At 46.6% G+C, this 22,383-nt stretch overlaps 2 protein-coding genes across 5 annotated transcripts in view; both read right to left on the reverse strand.

The window, feature by feature from the left end:
- The window catches only part of NRG3 (neuregulin 3), an 805,324-nt gene that overhangs the window by 145,328 nt on the left and 637,613 nt on the right, over positions 1 to 22,383 (reverse strand). The window lies entirely within an intron of this gene.
- Positions 13,750 to 17,780, reverse strand: LOC143843947 (uncharacterized). Its single transcript, XM_077350810.1, has 4 exons — positions 15,795 to 17,780; positions 15,162 to 15,245; positions 14,899 to 14,982; positions 13,750 to 14,619 (listed from the first exon to the last, which is right to left on the reverse strand). Exons 1-4 carry the CDS (start codon positions 16,414 to 16,416, stop codon positions 14,090 to 14,092), a joined length of 1,320 nt encoding a protein of 439 aa, XP_077206925.1. The 5' UTR covers positions 16,417 to 17,780; the 3' UTR covers positions 13,750 to 14,089.

Consider the following 22,383-nt stretch of genomic DNA (forward strand, 5'->3'; position numbering starts at 1 on the left):
CTATGAAGTATGGTTTGTCATCCTCTTTTAGCACACATATTGACATACATATTCAATTCCCATCGCATATTAATCCTGATCTGGGAGTTATTACCATCTTTCTTAGCAAAGTAGTTGTTGATACATATGAGAGTATAATCTATTATAAGGATATATTCTATTATTGTCTTAGATGATATAAAGTCAGTTCCCTTCATATATTGGTCCTGTCCTAAAAGTTACTGCTGCTGTCTTTCCCACAGGAAGTCAGGAGAATACTCCATTGTTCAACTCATCCTTCAGGTGGTCGCAGAAAATGAACACCATAGTAGAGTGTTTCTGATTGTCCTTCTGTCAGGGCCAAAGAAATCTCTTACTTGATTCTTGCTTGCAGTCGCCTTTGAGTAGGCTCTGAATACTTTGTCAATCTGGATCTCTTCCTCTGGTCGCACAGGAATATCTCCTGATAGCTTCCTGGTTGCTGTCGCTTTTGAATAGACTCTTTTTATTTTGCTGATCCAAATCATTTCCTGCTCTGAATAGACTTCCAGGTTTTCGGTGCTTTCCTTCCTTGAATCTGTTTTCCCAGGTTCTTCAAAGGTACTTTGGGTTTTTACATCTCTGGCTCTCTCCCCCTCCTGTTGATTAACTTCCAAACATTGAGTTTTCGTTTGATTTATTATTGGCAAAGCTGTATCAGCTGCTCTCTCCGGACCGTCGGCTCCGTCCAAAAGCTCCCCCTTAATCCCACGGATTTCCTTTTCCAGCTTATTGACTGCTTTCAGTATCTTTGAGTTCCCTTCGCATAACAAATGGAAAAGCTGTGCCTTAGTTAATTTCTCCATAGTTCCAGGCAGTCACAAATTATAAACATAAAGTCTCGTGAGGTCTCGCGGGAGCACGGGTGATCCCAAATTATCAGTTTGTCAATCTCCGTATCAAGTCAGCTACCCCCACTGAACTCTCTCTTTGTTTGGTTAGTGGGTATAATTAGCTGGGAGTCTCTCACTTGGCGAAAGAGGGAATTCACTTATAAATTGGTTGAGGAGGGGGGGGGAGAGCTTGTGGAAAAAGAAAGGGAAGAGCCAGAAAGCTTTCAATCCTTACTGTTGTAGACTTCAGCTTCTGTCAACGCTCCTGTCAATCTGGTAAAAGATGGTCTGGGAAGAATGTAGGGTCAGCTGGTCATTTCAAGCTTGTAAACTTGTTTGCGACAAGGACGCCATCGTGACCTTGAGCACACGCCGCTATTAATCCGGGGAGTTCGGTCCCCCTACCTCCCCACGGATATGTAGGACCCTCAGGATGCCGTTCCCGGTTCCTGGGGTGACCGGCGAGCAGATTTGCGTATCTGCTCAGGTCAGCCAGGTGCAAAAGCTCCTGACCCTCGGCATGGCTTAAGAGCTGAACAGAAGTCCAGCTTTTTATGGCGCCATCTTCAGTCGACTCCCCAGCTGGCTCAAGGTTGATTCAGCCTTCCATCCTTCCGAGGTTGGTAAAATGAGTACCCAGCTTGCTGGGGGTAAATGGTAATGACAGGGGAAGGCACTGGCACACCACCCCGTATTGAGTCTGCCATGAAAACGCTAGAGGGCGTCACCCAAAGGGTCAGACATGACCCGGTGCTTGCACAGGGGATACCTTTACTTTTACCTTTTACTGTGTTTGGGGTGGTAAGAGTTGATATGAAAACAATCAGCAAGGTGTTATCTCTGATCACCCAATAACTTAAAATATAGTTTAAGTAAATAAAAGATGTTTAGGAATTTTGGGGATTTAAATTTAGGAAGAGTAGGATTGGGTCACAACTCTTTCTGGTATTCATACACCATTTCTTGTTTTCTATTAACTCCGTTTTGTAGATTTTTAAAAGCAGGAATAGCTGTTCATTCAGATGGTCCAATTAGAGCTGATGGTAGCCATCCCATGCATTTTTCAGAATGCACCCCACAGCAATGCCAGCCTCCAGGGGATCCCCTGACATTACAGAACATCTTCAGACTGCAGAGATTAGATCCCCTGCATATTAGCATTCATTAAAAATGAATTTTAAAACATGTTGTATTTTTTCCTTCCAAGTTTGGACCTTTTTACAAGTCCACCATATATGATAAAAAGTTCCGTCTGTTTCTTGACATTTTCAGCTTTTTTCTTTGTAGTTTTCATCCATTTTCTCAATGTCCTACAGAGTGATATACCCACTGAAAACCAGTTTTCGCTTAATATCTGACTGTATATTTAATGTTTATTCTACACGTGTTCCCATTTTGACAGGTATTTGCTCTCTAAAATTCTTCATTTCTTCCCTTGTTTCTCCTGTTTCAAACTGAAGTAGTAGCTTATATATCCATCGTAATAAACAGATACTTTGCTTTGTAATCAAACAGGTTTTTCTCTTAGGGCTCTACCTTCCATATTCATTACTTCCTTTAATCTTGCTGATTGGTGGTATGAATTCTTCATCTTTGATATCATGCCAGGACTTAAATTTCCCTTGAGCCACGCACCATCTACCTCTGTTTTTATAAAGGTTTGGTTTCAAAAATGCTGACATGTCCAGAATAACAAGATTGAAATGACTCACGTGACCACCCAAAATTCTAATCAGAGGGAGCTTATTGATCCTGTTGTGATAGGAATGTAGCAGGCCCTATGTCTTATCTTCTCAGGAGCACAGAAGATCTTCATGCTACAGGTATTGATTTCTTTTCTTTTTTAAGGCAGCATTCTCCTTGCAACAACAAAATATAACATGAGTGCATAGAAAAAGGCAGAGAGTCCTTTTTGGCTGTCAAGATCCACTGTATCAGAAAGCTTAACTCCTGTTCTAACGTGGGCGGCATCAGAGCTTCACCAAGGCTAAATTCCATAGGGTTTCAGCAACGGGGGCAGGCAGATGCACTGGAGCATAAAATGCTTCTTATACCAAGTGAGACCAAAGGTTTTAAGACTCTCGAATGCTGAGAAAAGCTCCTGATGCCAACGCTGCAAAAGAACCCAGGAAAAAGGCTTTCCGTTCCTTAATGCATTTTTGTGCCTATTCATTTCCATTCATTCTACTATATTATTTAAAATGAAAATCCGCAAGCAAACAAAAACCTTGGAGAACTTTGCTCCTTCCAAATAGTGTTCTTTTTATGATACTTTTGTTGATGTTGATGGGGAAATTTTCCCTGGGAACTACTTATCTAGCACGATCATCAATACATTTCTCAGCCATGACCCTGCTGCAGATCTTTTAAATGTGGAGATCGGGGCCATGTGCAGTGATTTTTCTATAGACCTGGGGCAGGGGTAGTCAAACTGCGGCCCTCCAGATGTCCATGGACTACAATTCCCAGGAGCCCCCTGCCAGCGTTCGCTGGCAGGGGGCTCCTGGGAATTGTAGTCCATGGACATCTGGAGGGCCGCAGTTTGACTACCCCCAACCTGGGGTGTTCCCATGAAACTTGCTCCTCAGGGGACTTGTTATTACACAGCTTACCCGCCTGGAGGGGGTGGAAACAGGAGGGGCCCCATGTGAGCATGCCCACAACTATGCTTCCCAGCTATATTTTGCATGATCACAACCCTTCATGGAGTTTCTTGAAGCCTGGAGGACGTTTCAAAGGGTTCTCAATGGTAGACAAAAGTTGAGAAAGGCTGCTCTAACTATACAAGAAACTTAATGCTCAATTTTGTCCACTCATCCACAGAGAAACGTTCTTCTCTACATAATCAATCATTCTCTACCGCTTTCACAAAACCCGTCCCTTTCCCATATTTATTCTGGAGCTATCTATGGAGACAGCATGCTCACAAAAGATGGGCGGAATATATGTTTGTTTTGTTGGCACGTCACAGTATAAAATTCAACTCGGGGAAATCATCATTAGGATTATTATAAAAGCTAAAATCAAAACAAAGGACCAACTGGCCTGAGAAAGTTGGCTGAAGCGTATTCGGCTTTGTTTGCAAGATAACAGGTGTGTGTTTAATGAGACTAATGCAGCTAAATGGATAACCCAAAAGAGCCTAGCAAACAAACAGAGGGGGGAAAAGCTTTAAAACAAAAGTTTTATGTTACATTATCCCCTCCTGCTTACCGCTTCTCCATTCCAACAGCCGATTAGAAAACACAAAACAATAAACCGGCCATGTGTAGCTTGACATGTCAATGGCAATCATCCCATTACCATCAAAACCCAAGACATTTATGCATAATCTACTAATTAGCATTTTTTTATGGGAAACAAACAAGTGGAAATCACTTGCATCCCTGCACATTAGCAGGCAATATGGAGGAAGTTAGAGCAAGTTTACAGCACGCCTCAACTGTAATTGCATTGCATCGAGAGTTCGGAGCGTGCATACCAGACTCCAAAGTTTGCTGCCCCTGTAGAATAGACAATGTTACTAGCTGCCTTTTATTGGGACCAGCTGCTCAACAGCAGTAAATGCCCAGCCAACTGCTGAATAGACTGAAGACCAAGACAGGTATTCTGGCCCACCAACGGAACACATAATGCAGCCTTCTACTGAGTTCAGACCATTGGTCTATCACAGGCTTTCTCAACCAGGGTTTCATTAAACCCTAGGGTTTCTTCATGACCCTGCAAGGATTTCCTAAATGGATCAGGGTTAATTAATTTTTAATATTTTTTAATTTGTTAAACATTTATTGGATATGAACATATATGTTCATGTTGACTCCCCAGTGGCCAATGATGGGCCTAAAGGGGTAGGGAGGGGAGGGGAGGGTAAGTGTCTACATATGATTCCCAACCATATTCTGCATATCATACTACTTCTGGGGTTTCTCAAAGCCTGAAAAAAATTTCAGTGGGTCCTCCCTGGTAAAACCATTGAGAAAGGCTGGTTTATCAAGATCCACATTACTGCCTACTCTGTCCTGGGCATCTAGCAGAGCTAATTTTTCTATCATTGAATCATGCCATGCACCTATTGCTGAAGAGATGGGAATTATATACCGAAGGACAATACACATGAAATTAAAGGGTGATAGATTCCTTCCAAGACAAATCTTTTGAAGAAGAACCTTCGGTGTTACAAAGTGAAGTAAAACCTGTGCTGAGAGCAACTGGGAGAAACAAATCACTAGGACCGATTATGCATGGGCCGGAATGCCCATGATGGTGGCGACAGGGCTTCAGGGGAAATCCCCGATTATACTCGACGTCGCTGCCATCCAAGGCCTGGCCTGACTCAGGCCCTCAGAAGACCCGTGTTAACAAAACGTGGATTCTTCCATGGGCCTGGGATTGCCACGGGTGCAGGCAAGGGCTAGGTCGGCCAAGCCCTGTGCATAATGAGAGGAGCCTGGTTTTTGGGCCCAGCTCCTCCCCCAACCAATGGCATTCGTGCAGGGATGCCTCTCATCCCTGTCAGCTTTGTGGCTCTGCAGAGCTGACGGAGGCATTCCCCACCCCACCATGGTGGGAGAGCAGCATGCTGCTCCCCGCCATCGTGCAGTGGGGGCCTCATGCCCCTTCTCCCCCTGCTGCCACTGCTGCCACTTCGGAGTGCTCCCGGTGCTTCTGGCCCTGCGTTGCATGCACAGGGCCATTGCGCCAGGGCAGCCAGCATGCGCCAGGGAAGCTCCTCCCTCGTGCATACACCGGGGATGGCGGGGCTTTTTGCCCTGACTCAATGGAACACCACGAAAAGAAAGGGACGGTTCAAAATTATTGTAACAGAAGAAGAAGAACCTATCCCGGGCTATATTAAACAATTTAACAATAAATACAAATAAACGTTTCTTATCTCTTCTTATATTTTTATGTGTATAAGCACAACCAGAACGGCCTCTAGATTAAACCGTTTTCAATTTTGTTTTCCTCAGTGGTTGTCCTTCTAAAATACAAAAGCATACAATTAATACAGGCTTATCAACCATTTTTACAAAACAGAAGAGAACATATTTAACTGAACATAGTCATTATTCTAGTCTACAATAGTACATACATCCTATAATTTTTATAAATATACAGTCATTGTTTCTTTAATATATATATAAATCAAAAGCCAGCTTTTTGGCTATTATCGTAAAACTTATAAAAATTATAAAAATTATACTAAAGGGCCAAGTCTTACCTTTAAATTATATTATATATATGTGGCCTTTGGCTCTCAGGTTTGGGGAGGTCTGTTCAAAAGACTCATCCCACTGGGTTGTAGACTGCCTCTGGTAATTATACTCTAGCTGAGAAACTTACTCCATGCCACACCTATACCAATTAAAGCTGCAGTCTCATCTAAAAGCAAAGAGTTCCAAACATATGTAAAAAATATTTTAAGGGCTCTAAATTCTCCCAATTGGCCATGAAGCCTATCAGTTAGGATTTAAATTATAATAAACTTTCTTCCAAGGTACCCCTATAGAGGCTATTAATCTTATACTTAGCTTGAGTTTAAGAAATTACAGCATCATTTTGCAGTCCTTGTGTTTGCAGGTGCTACCTCACAGGAAGCAAGAAAGTTCCAAATTTGTGTTTAAGCCTTTAGGGCTCATAGTTTCCAGTGAGTAAATATAAAAACTTTCACGTTGTCTCAAGATCTTATTGATGTCCATCTTGTGGTGTCCAACAGTTGAGATTTGTTCAAGTCCAAAGAATAGTAAATCTTCTGGTTTGTGTCCTTTTCCCATGAAGTGAGTCACCATCGGAGCATCTGTTATTCGGTGTCTAAGTCTGGACTGGTGTTCCTGGATCCGGACCCTAATTGGACGGCTGGTAATACCAATGTACAATTATAAAAATTATAGGAGGTATGTACTATTGTAGACTAGAATAATGACTATGTTCAGTTAAATATGTTCTCTTCTGTTTTGTAAAAATGGTTGATAAGCCTGTATTAATTGTATGCTTTTGTATTTTAGAAGGACAACCACTGAGGAAAACAAAATTGAAAATGGTTTAATCTAGAGGCCGTTCTGGTTGTGCTTATACACATAAAAATATAAGAAGAGATAAGAAACGTTTATTTGTATTTATTGTTAAATTGTTTAATATAGCCCGGGATAGGTTCTTCTTCTTCTGACTCAATGGAACGGCAACAGCTCAGTGTGGCTGCTGCCATGCATAATAGGTATAGGAGTGGCTGGGAGCTATTCAAAGACACAGAAACAGAGTCCATCAGAATCTTAATGCAATTGTGCCAACAAAAACAGAAAACAAAATGATGACCCATAGACTGGAGATGCTCCAATTCCAGAAAAAGGAGTCATCAATGATTGCAGCAACTTTTGGACCATCACATTAATTTCTCATGCAAGTCAAGTGATGCTCAAAGACTTATAGCAAAGACTTTTACCATATATGGAATCACAAATGTATTCATTCATTCATTCATTCATTCATTCATTCATTCATACATATTTTTATACCACCCTCCCCGAAGGCTCAGAGCGGTTTACATATAACTGAAACTATACATGAAATGCCTGACGTTCAAGCTAGATGCTGAAAAGGAAGAGGTACTAGAGATCATATTGCAAATTCTCATTGGTTACTGGAGCATACAAAAGAACTTCAGAAAATAATCAGCGTTTGTTTCAGAGATTACAGCAAAGTTTTTGCCTATGGGGATCATGAAAAGCTATGGCCGGTTTTAAAAGAAACGTGTATGCTACAACATTTTTTAAAGACACAACTTCCTGTGCCCGGGAGCGCGGGTAAGGGAGGCGGGCATGAGGGCAGGAGAAAGCTGGGTGGACTAGAGCACGTTTCATCCTCCAAATGTCCCTTTGGCTGGTAGCAGGCTGGTTGTTTGCTGGTGGGAAGTGCATTTTAGGGTGGTGAATCCACTTTATGTGATTCCCGAAGACGCGGGATAAAATGGAAGAAATCCTGAGCCAGCTTCTGGAGGAAGGCAATGTCATATGGAGGGACCAGAACATGCTGCTTGCCTTCAGAGGTGGTATGGCTACATTCCTTGCAGTGGAAAAGCCCTAAGGATCGCACCGACATTTGGCTCAGGGGCTAATCCTCTCAGTGACCCTGTATTGTTTCAGCTTTATGTTCCTTCCCAATGAAGTAATGTTTCTGGAAGCCTTTTCCTGTCTTGTATTCACCGATTTATCAAGCTCTATTGACAAAAGAGTCTGTCACCCCTGGCAGCTCCTCCTAGCCAATACCACAAGAGCACCTGAAACCTTATGCCAGCTCCAGAGGTTTCCCCAGTAAGCCAATCATAACTTCACAGAATCACAGAATCATAGAGTTGAAAGGGGCCATACAGGCCATCTAGTCCAACCCCCTGCTCAACGCAGGATCAGCCCAACTTCATTGTCCAAGCCCGGTTTGCTCATTGTCTCAGGGCTTCCTTGCCCTGCCCCATGCCCTCCAAACACTAGTTAGGCTATAAAAACAGACCAGAATCCCACCATCATCATTCTTGTGTTCTGGCTCCCATCCGCAAAACCAAACCTGCAGGACAGGCTGTTGCTCTTTTGGAGCCCTGCCCCCTTATGCTTCTGGACAGGTAAATATTACCTAACCCTACTCTGAATTCCCCCAACTACCTACTTTTTTCTTATGAACTTGTTTGTGTTTAGCTTGTGTGTCTGTATGTTAGGAATCTTTTTTGTTCTGTTTTCAATGAAAAAATCCTTTTTAATTTTTAAGAACTGCCACTGCCTAAGATTTCTGACCAAATACTCTCTTCGTATACAAAGGTGTAGAATCCTGTTTGTTATCTCCTCTTGCATTGCTATTTGATATTTTAAATTTAAACATTTTAAATTTATCTAGTGCCTAGACTGACATCTAAACACTGACTTGTACAGTCCTTCTGTTTCTTTTTGGGACCCCATATTTCTAAAGCTCTCTCCAGTCTTGACTCTAGTATTATATTTGACAACAATTAAACCTCACTTCAAAAGGCCCATGGAAATTTCAATGAACCCTGAACTGGCTGGCTGTGGATAGAGGTTACTGGAAGGGGTGCTGGAGGCAAAGACTATTGAATAGTGGATTCATTTAGGCTCAGAATCACCCTGGTTGATTCTGCACAGGTGGAGAAGGTGGAGATGGCAGTCATATGTAAGTGCTGCTAATCCTCACTTCCACATGACACAGCCAATGGGCCGGCCCCCTCCCTGGCCTGCCAAGGATCGGTCCCTAAGTTGCCCCAGGCTAAGGGAATGCGTGAGCTAGCAGGGCCTGTTGCGTGGCATGTCTGTGTGTACAGGGAAGAGCCAGGCCTTCCAGACCCAGCCCCTTCATGCCCTACAGCAGCCCAGAGGGGACACAAAATTCCCCAGTCAGATTTGTAGCACTTCGTCATACCGCAGGAAGTTCTGGAGCATTAAAAAAAAATTTGTAGGAAGGTGGACTTGCGTTCCATGCAATCCCACCTTCCTGCAAAATAAGCCCCCCCCCCCCCATCACGGTGGAACCATTCTGCCACTTCTGTGTTTCCTGGGGGGACTTATTTCTGCAATGGGGCAGATCCAACACTGAAATGTGTCCTATAGACACAGAATGCTGCAGAGCATGAAGTTCCACATCAATGTGCCGCCAGCGGCCTGATGTAGCTACCACCATGTGTAATGGGCCTCATAAAGTGAAACATCAGCCCCTTATTATGAAAACACCAACTGAACTTATGTACAGTGCCAAGTTCCTTCCAGAGCTTGTGATTGGCCCAGTACGAGTTCCCCAAGTTCAAAATGATTGGTCTATTTAAACAATCCAGTAGCAGGATGGGTCCTGCCCTTGCCATTACAGGTCCCCAATGTATGAATCCTGGCTGCAGGTCTGAAAAATGGCATTCAAAGGCATTTTTCCCTTAAGAGAATCAAGGGTAACAGCACAAAAACCTACCAAACCTAAGTAAGAGACTCTTCCAATAATCAGTTAGATCAGGCTTTCTCAACCAGGGGTTTGTGAAATTCTGGGGTTTCTTGACGTCCCTGGAAAGGTTAATTAATTTTTTCTAAATAAAAAATTGTTCAACATTTATTGGGTGATATGACCATATATGGTCATGTTGACCCCTCCCACCTAAATGGCCAATGACGGGCCTGGAGGGGGTGGGAAATGGAGGTGTCCCGGGTGGGCATGCTCACAGCTATGCTTCTGCAGAATTGTGCCACTTCTGGGGTTACTTGAAGCCTGAAGAATGTTTCGGGGTAGGAATGTTTCAATGGTAGGAAATCTGAGAAAGTCTGAGTTGGATGGTAAGAAGCTGATGATTATTCTTGGGGCCATTTCGCACAGAGCTCAAAGTTGCTATTTGGTTGCCGTTTGTGAAAGCGCTACTTCAAGTAGCGAAATGTAACTAGCCGTGCCCGTAACGCACAGCTGCGGTTTTTGCGGAATTTGGCACTTTCACTTCTCGCCACTTTCGTAACCCACAGGCTTCCGGTTCTCCGTCTTATCGCTACAAAGGAGGTCCCTTTTTAGCGCTTCTGGCCTCCCGTGCCCGTCAATCAAACTGCAGGCACACCTTTGACCTCGACCCTAAAGCCGAACTTGTCGGGGTTCCCTTTTTTTTTAAAAAACCCAGGAAACCCCGTAGCAACGCGTTATCGTCCGATCATTGGCGCCCTTGGAACGTGTTTTCTATTGTTTTCTAGGAACCAGATGCATTGACATGTTTGATTGGTTAATCCCCGCCCACAGTACACGCCCACAGGTTACCTGCTTATATGCACCTGGGCAGACACGCGGTCGGCCTCACTCTTTTGTTTGCGTAGCCTACTGCCCGCAGCACAGGTCAACGTTGCAATGGAGAGGCTTATTTTTCAATTGCTGGCTCACATGCTCGCGGTGCTCCAGCGCATGAATACCGCCTTGTCGCGTCGGACGTCTGCTATCGCGGAGTACCGAGAACGGGTGCCCGGAACGCTGACCAGCAGCAGAAGACGTTCTGTAAGGGTAACCATGGCGGCCAAGAAACGCTGGCAAGCTCTGGCAGAGGTCCGGTTCCCCAGACAGTTCTGGGTGGACGAACGATCCTCTGACTGGTGGGAGAATTTTGTGTGGACTCGCTGGGATGATGACCACTGGATTGCCAACTTCAGGATGTCGAGGGGGACATTTTTTGAACTCGTGGAGGCTCTACGTGGACGCATGGAGAGGCAAGTCACTGGCATGCGGCGCCCCGTTCCAGTTGAAAAAAGGGTGGCTGCCGCATTGTGGTACTTGGCCACCCCTCAGTACTTCCGGACAGTAGCCCAGCAATTCGGACTCGGAGTCACTACGGTTGGCGATATCCTTAAGGAGTTCTGCCTCGCCATGGAGGCGGAATTGTTCAGCAAAGTCGTGTGCCTCGGAGACCGGCTTGGAGCGGTGAGTGTCATTCTATCCCCTTTGCCCTTTAAATTTTTTTTCTTGTTTGACAGGTCAGCAACGAAGACGCGATACACCCCACGCTGACATGCAATGGCTTATATTCTTTTCTTTCCCTTATTCCAGAGTATGGACGGGTTTGCCAGGCTTGGATTCCCGCATTGTTTTGCGGCCGTCGATGGAAGCCACATCCCTATCCGTGCCCCCGGGGGAAGCATAAAAGAGTACGGGAACAGGAAGGACTTTTGCTCTGTTCTCCTGCAAGGAACAGTGGACTTCTCCGGCCGGTTTATCGATGCCGAGGTGGGGTGGAGTGGCAGGAGGCATGATGCCCTTGTTTTCAGGGAATCCAACCTCAGGAAAGCCATGGACGAAGGGGTCTTTGTTCCAGGAAACCCCACCGCCACCATTGAGGGCGTGCGTGTGCCGCCGTTGGTGCTCGGGGACGGAGCCTACCCAATACGACGCTGGCTCATGACTCCCTACAAGCGGCCAAGGACAGACGTGCATAGCCACTACAACCTCACTCACTCCCGGGCAAGGAATGTAGTGGAGCGTGCCTTTGGACGTTTGAAGTCCCGGTTCCGTTGCCTGATGTCCCGACTACACGTGCATATAGACAATGTGACTCCGCTGATCATCGCGTGTGTCATTTTGCACAACATATGCGAGGACAAGGGACATAACATCCCCTTCCCTGTGGATGAACCTGATCCTGTTGTCCTTGAGGACACACAAGACATCCCTGAAGCAAGGAGAAGAAGAATCTATGCAGAGGGGTGCAAGGTTCGGGACGCCATAGCCACCCACATCTACAGAAACAGGAGGCGTGTTTAATTGTTTTTCCCACTCTCTTGTTGGTGAATAAAGTTTTGTGTTATTTGTTTAACCTTGTCTTGTGCGGTTTGTGTACTTTGCCAGCAAAAAAACGGGGATTCTCTGGTCCAAAAGCACTTTGACAGCCCTAAATGCTAACTCCCAACTGAAATTGACAAACACAATACGGAAGCGCTGAATGGGGAAAGTTCGGGGAGGCGGGTAGCCAGGAAGTATTGGCGACCCCTGTCAAACCGGAGGATCAATCCACTTATGTTCCAATGAATAATTTTATTGGTGGGCAGCTTTGATACATTTAAAAAACGGGGTGGTCTATCGGAGCAACGCACGTTCGTTCCCTAACCGTCATTCCGAAGATGCCGAAGCCACGGAAGGGCTCCTTCTGGCAGCGCGCCGAGGCTGAGGCACTTCTGGAGCTTGTGCTCCAATCGAAAAGTGTTGGCCGCCTTATGGCCAGCACCCACTGCCACACCAAGGGTGCTTACCTGGTGTTGGCTTCAAAGCTGAGGGAGAGGGGCTACGTCCGGACCTGGGAGCAGGTCCGGACAAAATTCAAGCGCCTTAAGCTGGACTTCCTAAACAGTCTGGAACAGTGGGGGGGGGATCCCGCAGCCAAGTGGGAGGACGGTCTTCCACGACCAGATGGTAAAAATATGGGAGAAGGCTGGGAAGCCCCCCCTGGACATGAGGAGGCATATGGGTGAGTGCTGCCCTCGTTGTGTTTTGCCCTTAAACATGCATGGAATGACTAGCTGCCTCTTTCCCCTACTGTCCCCAATGAAATTCGAGAAAGTATTTAGATGCTGTCAACCCCCTCAGACTTAGCCAGCCAGTACTGTAGAACCACTTTGGTTATGCGCTTAGACTCTAACTGTGGTGTGTCCACCAGCTGTGTTTCATCTCTGTTTTATGATTTGTCTTTTTCTTTGCCCAGCCACACAATCACCATCCAAGCTGGCAACAGCACCTGAGCGTGAGGAGGGGGAGGAAGAGGGACCTTCCACCTCGGGACAGGCTGCAGGTGAGAGTTTTATGTCTGTGAGGGAGACCCATGTGTGTGTACCCCCATGGAGCCATATGGGAGCCTGATGTGATGCTTCCTTTTGGAGTGTGATCAAATTCTTTGTTTGATTCCTATAGCTGAAACTGTGGAGGCAAGGCTGCGTGCGATGGAGGCCAGAGTTACTTCCCTGGAGGCTCAAGTGGCAGAGCTGAAAGGGGAGATTGAGCAGCAAAGGCAACAGAGGGAGGCGGAAGAACGTAGGTTATGTTCCCCACTGCCCAACTCTTCTCACACTGTGGCTAAGGCCACTTAAAAGTGTATGCATGTAAACTAAAGAAATTTGAAAATATGTGTGGCACTAATGTGTACTTTTTCTCCCTCCCCACACAGTTAAGAAGAAGGAGGATGAGGACCTCTTCCGCCGCAAAGTCCGGGGGTCCGTGGGAAGGTTGAGCAGGAGAGTGAGGGAGATGGAAGGGGCTGGGCAGGGGAGCAGTGGGACCTGAGTTTTGTTTCCTGTTTGTGTTTTGGGGTAGGGGTTGGGGGGGGGCTCCAAGTTTCATTCCCTAATGTTTTTCCCCTGTTAAATGTATACTTTTGTTAAAAAAAATAGGTTTTCCAGGGGGGTGGGGGGTGGTGGTGCTGGTGGGGCTCCAAGTTTCATTCCCTAATGTTTTTCCCCTGTTAAAATGTTTTTTAAAATAAAATGTTATTGCAAATTTTATAACAAGACTCCAGTGTGACTTCTTAAACTCGCACATATTTAACCCCACACCACACTCCTAAAACTCCTTGAACTAACACCCCTCCAACCTCCAACCCACACAGCAGTACCACAATATAGACAATCACTAGAGAGGCCGCTTTCGGCCTTGCAGATTCTACAGTAGGGTACACAGAGACAGAGTCAAAAATATAAACTTTATTCAACAAACAACAAAACACAGATAACATGAAATAGAAAAAGTGGGCAAAACTAGGAGGGGGAGTACTTGTCTGCTGGTTTTATTTTTCTCTTTCCGAGAATAGTCCTCCTTCGTGTTTGGGTGGAGGCATTCTGAGAGGGAGTCGGTGGGGTGGGTGCTGGAAGTGGTGGTGTTGGTGTGGGTGGTGGTGGGGGTGGTGGTGGGGGTGGTGGTGGGGGGGCGGGGGCGATTTGTGGAGGGTAGGCCCTTTCCATGACCACTACAGCCCTCTCCATGAGTCTCCTTATCAGTCGCACCTCCTCCACGCCTTCGCGTAGGATTTGGTTTGTCTCTCTAAGGACTGCCCTCAATTTTCTCCCCTCCTGGGCAATGAGTGTGAGCATGGCTTGGTCAGCGGCAGCGGCACGCCGTGACTCCTCATAGCAGTGCTCAAGGAGCCTCTCTCCCACGCTTGTCAAGACGGAGACGCGCCTCAGCCTGCCGCGTTCCCTCGTAAGCCTCTCCTCTGCTGGGAGCGCACCTCTAGGTGGTGGGCTGCCTGGAGCCAGGGGTGGTTCCTCCTCCTCATCTGAAAGAACCTCTGTTGGCAAAAAATGAGAAACAAAACTGTTAGTAACATCAATAAAGTCAAAACACACCATGGTGGACATGGTGTTCTTTTTTGTCCCCGTGTTTTCCTGCCAAGAATTTAAACAATCCCCGGCGAGCACATGGCTATTGTTTGTTTGCCCATGGTGTGCTTTTACTTTTGCCTACTTTCACAGCAGGACTCTCAACAATTAAAAGGGAGCACATGGTTAGTGCCTAGCGACATTGTCCTGCAGCTATGGCTCGAAAGGAACAGGTCATGCACGCTCACCATCTTGAATCTGTATCCGCCTGCGCCGGGCAGGAGGTCCAAGCACCCCAGGCTGTTCCTCCTCCTGTGTTCCGGGTATGAAATCTGCAAAAAAAGGAAAAAAAACAGATCTAGGACCAAAGGGTGGCAAAGCCAGCTTCAAAGCCTACACCAGCAACGCAGAGGGACTCTCTTCTTTCTCTTAGCAGTGCTGCTGCCCTGCACAAACAGAAAAGCACAAAGCAGTTAAAACAGCCCCCCCCCCTATTTTAACTAATACTTACCAATGTTAGTTGATGCCCCCGAATCACTATCCACGTCAGGTGCTGCTGGAGACTCGAGGGGCCCCGTCCCTGGCAACTGTGTCTCTGTGGACAAGAGCAGAAAATAGTGAAAAATGAGCAAGCATACACCATGAACCACAAAGCAAGCTCCCAAAGTAGTGAGCCAAAGTACTGCAGAAGGCCTATGGGCGAGGCATGCAGCAAATATTTTGGGGCTGTTGGTTAAACATGACCGTTTCAAATACTAACCACATCAAGCACTCCACAGCCAACCATCTTTTAAAATCTTTTAAAAATTAAAATTAAATGATGAAATCAAAACCGTTTCAAATAGTAAACACAGCAAGCACTCCACAGCCTACCATCTTTTAAAATCTTTTAAAAATTAAAATTAAATTATAAAATTAAAACCGTTTCAAATAGTAAACACAGCAAGCACTCCACAGCCTACCATCTTTTAAAATCTTTTAAAAATTAAAATTAAATTATAAAATTAAAACCGTTTCAAATAGTAAACACAGCAAGCAGCCTACCATCTTATGCGTTGCAACGAACTGACGAGAAAACGATGCCCAAACGTCAGAACACACATTTGCTCAAAAGGAAATATAAAATAAAAAGAAAATCACTTACCGGAGGCAAGGGGCGTTTGCTCAGGAGCCTCCTCTGGCTCCCCAGGAACGATGGCGATGAGGTCCAGCGTTACCGATTCCGCGGCTCGTTGCTGGACGGGGGGTGGAGGGCGAAAGCTGGACGAGGTGCCCTCGCCGGGATCCTCCTCAGCGGGTGGTTCCTCGACCGGGGCAGCCGGCTTCCGAACCACCTTAAGGCTCCGGCCGACGCGCTTCGGCCTGCCGGATCCTTCCCCGTCTCCGTACAGCTGGCGCTGCTCCTCGAAGTAGGGGCAGGTAACCTTCTCGTTGCCGGAACCCTTATTATGGTTCACGGCACGCATATACTCTGCCCTCATTGTCTTGGTCTTCGACCGGCATTCAAGGCCGGTCCTGTTGTGGCCCAGGGCGCGCATCTTAATGGCCACTTGTTCGAATACCTCCCTATTCCTGTGGGAGGACTGGAACGCGTCCTGGATTTTCTCCTCCGAGAAAATCCCGATCAGGTCCCTGATCTCCGCGTCCCTCCAAGTTGGGCCACGGCCGGTTGCAGGGACGGACGAGGCTTGAGAAGACGATTCCATGTTGCTTTCGCTAGTAGCTGAGCAAAATGGTGGTGGAAGGTGCAGGGTGCAACGGATCATATACCTTCCCGCACACAAAGACAAAGGGACTAGCCGGCTCCTGATTGGTAGAGGGCAGTAGGGGACACGCGCATTGGCCACATTAGGTCACATGTCACGTTCAAAACTCCTCGCGCGGGAACAGGATCTGCTCCTAATGGCCAGATTGGCGCCCTTGTTGTTTGACTTAACGCATGCGCTGATTCGTTTACACGAGAGAAGAGCAGTTTGAACATGCAGCGGGAGCCATTTTAGGAAAATGTCCGCCATTACACAAACGCATGCCGGTGTTCAACCGAGAGCAAGTGCGGCAGTACTCGGCAGTTCCCCAATAATATTCACCAGCCACAGCATAAATCAACCAAACATGACATGTTACTGGCGTACGTTCGTTGGCACGCTCAGAGGAATTTTTTTTAAAATGAACGGGGGACGGCGACTCCGCTTGCCGGAGGTATAGCTGCCAATGGAAGGGGTTGTCCGCACCCAAGCACAAGCACGCACCGGGAACCACACAAAGACCCACTACACATAAGCCGCCCCTCATGATATCACCTCGAATCATGTCTATTGAACCCCTGTAAGCTAAGCAGGAGACTGCGAGCGGCGACCGTTCGTTGGCACGCTCAGAGGAAAATTTTTTAAAATGAACGGGGGACGGCAACTCCGCTTGCCGGAGGTCTAGCCGCCAATGGAAGGGGTTGTCCGCACCCAAGCACAAGCACGCACCGGTAACCACACAAAGACCCACTACATATAAGCCGCCCCTCATGATATCACCACGAATCATGTCTATTGAACCCCTCTAAGCTAAGCAGGAGACTGCGAGCGGCGAATGTTCGTTGGCACGCTCAGAGGAAAATTTTTTAAAATGCTCCCTGTACGTTGACTCCGCTAGGACTGGCCGATGGTAGACGGGGTTTTAAGCTTTGGGCAAATTTTGGGAACGTGACGGTGTGTGCCACTGTGCTTGTGAAAAACTCTTGTGGTGTCCGGGCAGAATTTCCGAAAGTAATCGTGCTTGAAAGCCAGTCGCTGTCCCGTTGCCTCGTAGATCCCCGCTCGCTCGGAGAAAAAAAAAATGGCGAACAGTTCGCCGGAAGTTTGGAGGACAGGCTCGGGAGGAGGGACTTTGAAGAACCCGCAACAATGGTAACGCACAGGTCTTTAGCGCTACTGTTGCAGATTGGTTGCAGGAGTGTATCGCTATCCGGAGGGTGAATCCAGTTTTCTGGATTCCCCTAAAAGCGCTACAACGAAGCGCTTTTGGCGGGTCGGTTTCAGGATTGTTGCAGATCGTTAACGACGTCGTGCGTTATGGCAAATTAGTAGCGTTTTCAATCAGCAACCATTGTGCTATTTTTAAGCCGTGGGAAATGCCCCTTGGTATTGCAAGGAGGCTGGATGGGGGAAATCTATTTGTTTGCTCTGGTTCTATCGATCAGTTAATCTGAACCTACCCACCATTTACTCCCCCACCCTCTGCCCTCCCAGCCCACCTGGGCACCTGCTACCAATGCTATTTACAGCTTAGGCAACATGTCTGCCCAAATATAAACAGTCTCGCACCCAACTGTACATACATTATGGTTGGTAGCGGTTGGCCACCAAAGTTGCCTGCAGGTGGATATAGCGTGCCGTGGTGCCAAGCTACAGTCAACTTAAGGTGATCCCAACCAAGGAGCTCCCAAGTTAAATGAGGAGGAGAGATGGTGAGCCATTGCCTTCCTCTGCAGCAGCTTCCTTCCATCCAAGTACAACCTGCTTAGCTCCTGATATTTCAAATGCTGCCTCTCCCGTTCCCCAACCCAAAACAGGTCACCTACTCCCTGTTTATTCTTACCACATCTTTGCACATGTGCAGCTCAAGGGAACAGGGAAGCCACTGGCAATTATTCTACCAGAGAACTGTTCCTGCCATGTGCTGATCATTTCTGATTTGGCTGCAGCCGATGTTGTCAGCTGAGACAATGGTTCTCCCCCCTCCCAGTCTACCTGGGGCAACTCTGCCATCTGTATTTTAGCAACCGGGCATTGACATTCATTCCAGCGTTCTCAAGCAGCTGTTGCGCTGTTCTCTGTTTTTCATTTGGGCCCCGTTTTGGCAAGCGTGCCAGCCAGGAAGGATTCACTGAGTATTAGTCTTGCATGATGGAATTATGACAGTTTCTGCTCGAATGAGCTGGGGCAACTAACAACCCAGCACAGGTAGAGGCGGTCCGACAAGGAAACGGGACAAACGTTTCAAATGGTTGCAATCCAAGTGAAATAGATACACTGTCGTTTCAACAAGTGACACTCCGAGGGCCAGGATCTTAGAGCACATCCAAATCTCTGCGCTCAAGAGAGATTCGGACCTGCATTGCTAAGCACAGGAATTTCGGGGCTGTACCGAATCAAGCATCCATCTTATCTGCTGTTCTGTTTTCAACAGCAACCAGTCTAATACATTCCTAAACCTGATGCATAGTGCATGATGGCAACACTGTTTTGCTTTTCTGCATCCCCAGTACATAGTAATTATCACAATACTGCCTCTGAATGGAAGATTAATGTATGCCATTTTACAGAAGACTTAAATATCCCATACGAATAGAGTTAGAAGGGACCTCCGGGGTCATCTAGTCCAACCCTCTGCACAATGTAGGACACTCACAATTACCTGCCCAGCCATTCACAACCCATTCACAATCTGCCTAAGTTCATAAAATCAGCATATCTGTCATATGACTATCTAAGGTAAAGGTAAAGTTATCCCCTGTGCAAGCACCAAGTCATATCTGACCCTTGGGATGATGCCCTCTAGCGTTTTCTTGGCAGACTCAATACACGGTGGTTTGCTATTCCCTTCCCCAGTCATTAACGTTTTACCCCCCAGCAAGCTAGGTACTCAGTGTGCCCATGCAACCTTGGAAGGATGGAAGGCTGAGTCAACCTTGAGCTTGCTGCTGGGATCAAACTCCCAGCCTCATGGTCAGAGCTTCAGGCAGCATGTCAGCTGCACCATAAGAGGCCCACGACTATCTGGCCCCTGCTTAAAAACTTTCAAAGAAGTAGAACTCACCACCTCCTGAGGAAGCCTGTTCTACTGAGGAACTTCTTCCAGATGTTCAGCCAAAAATTCCTTTGAATTAATTTTAACCCGTTGATTCTGGTCCAATCCTCTGGATCACACTGTATACTTGTTTCACTAAGTACCATGTATGAGCTTTCAGGTTCAACTGTCTGTTCTGTCAAAGACCTGGGCTCTCCTTCAGCCCATGAGTAGACTGCATTGCCTGTGAGCTCCCCTGTCTTTCAGAAACACACAACCTTTTTTTGGCCCAGAGCATCTCCTAGGATGTTAGCCATTCAGTCAACTCAACTCTTGGAGATCCTATGGCATACCTGCCCCCACGATTTCTGATCTTGCACCACTTCTTTTAAGCAACTTTAAAGTCTTGCAAATGGGGAGAGGGGTTATAGTTGCCAGCAGAGCGGAGAAAAAAATATCCTGCAACTTAGTGGAATGTTATTTGATGGTGATGACATTAGCCATTCAGTTGAGTCTGACTCTGAGCGATTCCATGGCACAACCACTGCCACAATCTCTGGCCCCATACTGCTTCTTTTAGTTGTGTAATGTTCTGGCCACTGTCCATTCTGATCACATCCAACCACCACACTCTTTGTTGGCCTGGTTTCCTTTGACCATTGACCAGTCCTCGCATAATTGCGATCTCTCCACTGAGTTGGATCACATGATACGGCCAAAATAAGTGAGCCGGGGTTTTGTGATTTTGCCTTCCAGTGACACATCAGGCCTTATGCACTTCAGTATTCCCTTGTTTGTGACTGTTGCCATCCAAGGGACCCACAGAAGCTTTCTACAGCACCAGAGTTCAAGTGAATCGATTCTTCTCTTGTCTGATTTTTTCACTGTCCAACTTCCACAACCATAAGCAGCTACTGGAAATAAGAGAGATCAAACTAGTCTACATTTGGTAGTCAAGCTTGTGTCCTTGCTTTTCCAAGTTCGGTTCAAGCTCATCATTGCTGAAAGACCCAGAACAATCCATCATTTTATTTCCATACTGCAGGTCTCCTGTATCTTCTCTCTTTAACCAACCTTGAAGTCAGACCCCTCTCCCATACCAAGTCTCTCTCTATGACTTCTTCATCTCCCACTCTCTGACCAACTGCCAGTGGAATTCTCTCCCTTAGAACCCTCCAAGGCCCCTCCCCTTTCTCCTTCATGAGTTTCCCCTCCCATCGGAGACTCCAAGGTTCTATATAAGCCTTTGGTCTCCTTGCTATGTTGGTCTGCCACATTTATAAACAAAAATTACTTCTGAGCAGCCACATCAAACCAAGTACTGTTAATACATGGCGCTGCAGGATCTGTGGGTACTGCCAGTAGGGGACAAGAAGAATTTTTGCCGTAACTTTCTGGGAGATCTCTGTACATGTGCAAGAGAGTGAGAAGGAGAGATGTTGTCTCAAAGTAAGCAGAAAAGCAGAGCAATTTCAATGTAAATCGTTCTTCTCAGAAGAATCCTTCCTCCTTCTGAAGAACTGTGCACACCCACAAAAGCTTATATCTGAAATAAGATTCTGCTGGTCTTAAATGTGCCATGGCTCTGACTCTCTCACCTGTTTGTGCATTCTCTCTCTCTCTCTCTCTCTCTCTCTCTCCCCCCCCCCATTTCTCCCAAAGGAGGATGGGGGAGACCTCAGCTAATGGAGGGAAGGGACACTTGGCTTTGTGTCCCTACTGTATAAATGAGGACGCCACCGCAACTGCAGAAAAGGAAGCAGGAGAGAGCTGGACAAAAAAAAGTCTGGGGCTCTCAGCCAGACATCTCTCCTCATATCACAGATATTTGAAATTGAAATCATGTACGTCCAAAGTTGTTAGCTGTCTTGGTGGCCCTTGTAAGGGTAGAAAGGCAGGATACTTTTTTTGAGGGGATTTGTAGATGAACAAACAATAAATATCCGTGACTGCACTAAGGAATTCATGCGTGTCGAGCGTGTGCTTTCTGCCATTAAGCTATCAGCCCCTCCATTAATAATCTCTGTGAATGCTGCCTGCAATCTGGGAATGTTCATTTGCAACAGAACTAATCAGAATCCTTAAAAAAAATGTTAACCTCAAAAGAGTAAGAAATCCAAATGAAATTAACTCTGACTGTCAACTCCAGACTGATTAGGCCAATTTGGCTGTTTTTCAGATGGCTCCTTGACAGATGCAGCTGATATCGGCTTTTCGTTTCCGTTTCCATGTATGGTCTTTGAATTTTGACTTCCCGGGGCTAGCGAGGAGGCAGAATGCAGCACAGGCTCCCAGGGTCCAGGCAGCTACTCTCCAGGTCTCCAAGAGCCGGCACACAGGCCGCAACACCAGTGCAGGCCCAGGCACTGCCCACCAAGCTGGAGGAGGCTGGGGCCCTCCTGGGAGAAGAGGTAAGGAGGGAGGGCAGAGGACTATTTGTGAGTGTGTGAGTAGGTTGGGGAAGGAAGAGATTTTAAAACCAACCAGAGATTTGGGCTGAGTTGCCACCAATATGCCGAAGACGCTCAGCTCTGCCTTTCATTTCCAACAGATCCTATGGAAGCAGTGGAAACTGGAAGCTGTAGAGGGATGGATGAGACTGTGGTGCTCCCAGTGGCAGAGGGAGGTGGGGATTTTGACCTGGAAATGGAGATAACTCCTATTTTGGATGGTGTTACATTGCTACAAAGGAGCAGGTTTATAGCTTGGGGAAACTGCTGGACCTGTATCTCCTGTGGCAATGGTGGACAAGGATACCTTTCACTAGCCAGGGCCATTCTTGGGCAGAAAGGAGTTCAAACCTCCTTAAGAGTCATAAAATCATAGAATCATAGAGTTGGAAGGGGCCATACAGGCCATCTAGTCCAACCCCCTGCTCAACGCAGGATCAGCCCTAACCATCCTAAAGCATCCAAGAAAAGTGTGTATCCAACCTTTGCTTGAAGACTGCCAGT

The sequence above is a fragment of the Paroedura picta genome, chromosome 8 (genome assembly GCF_049243985.1).
Source record: "Paroedura picta isolate Pp20150507F chromosome 8, Ppicta_v3.0, whole genome shotgun sequence".
Classification (NCBI taxonomy): Eukaryota; Metazoa; Chordata; class Lepidosauria; order Squamata; family Gekkonidae; genus Paroedura; species Paroedura picta.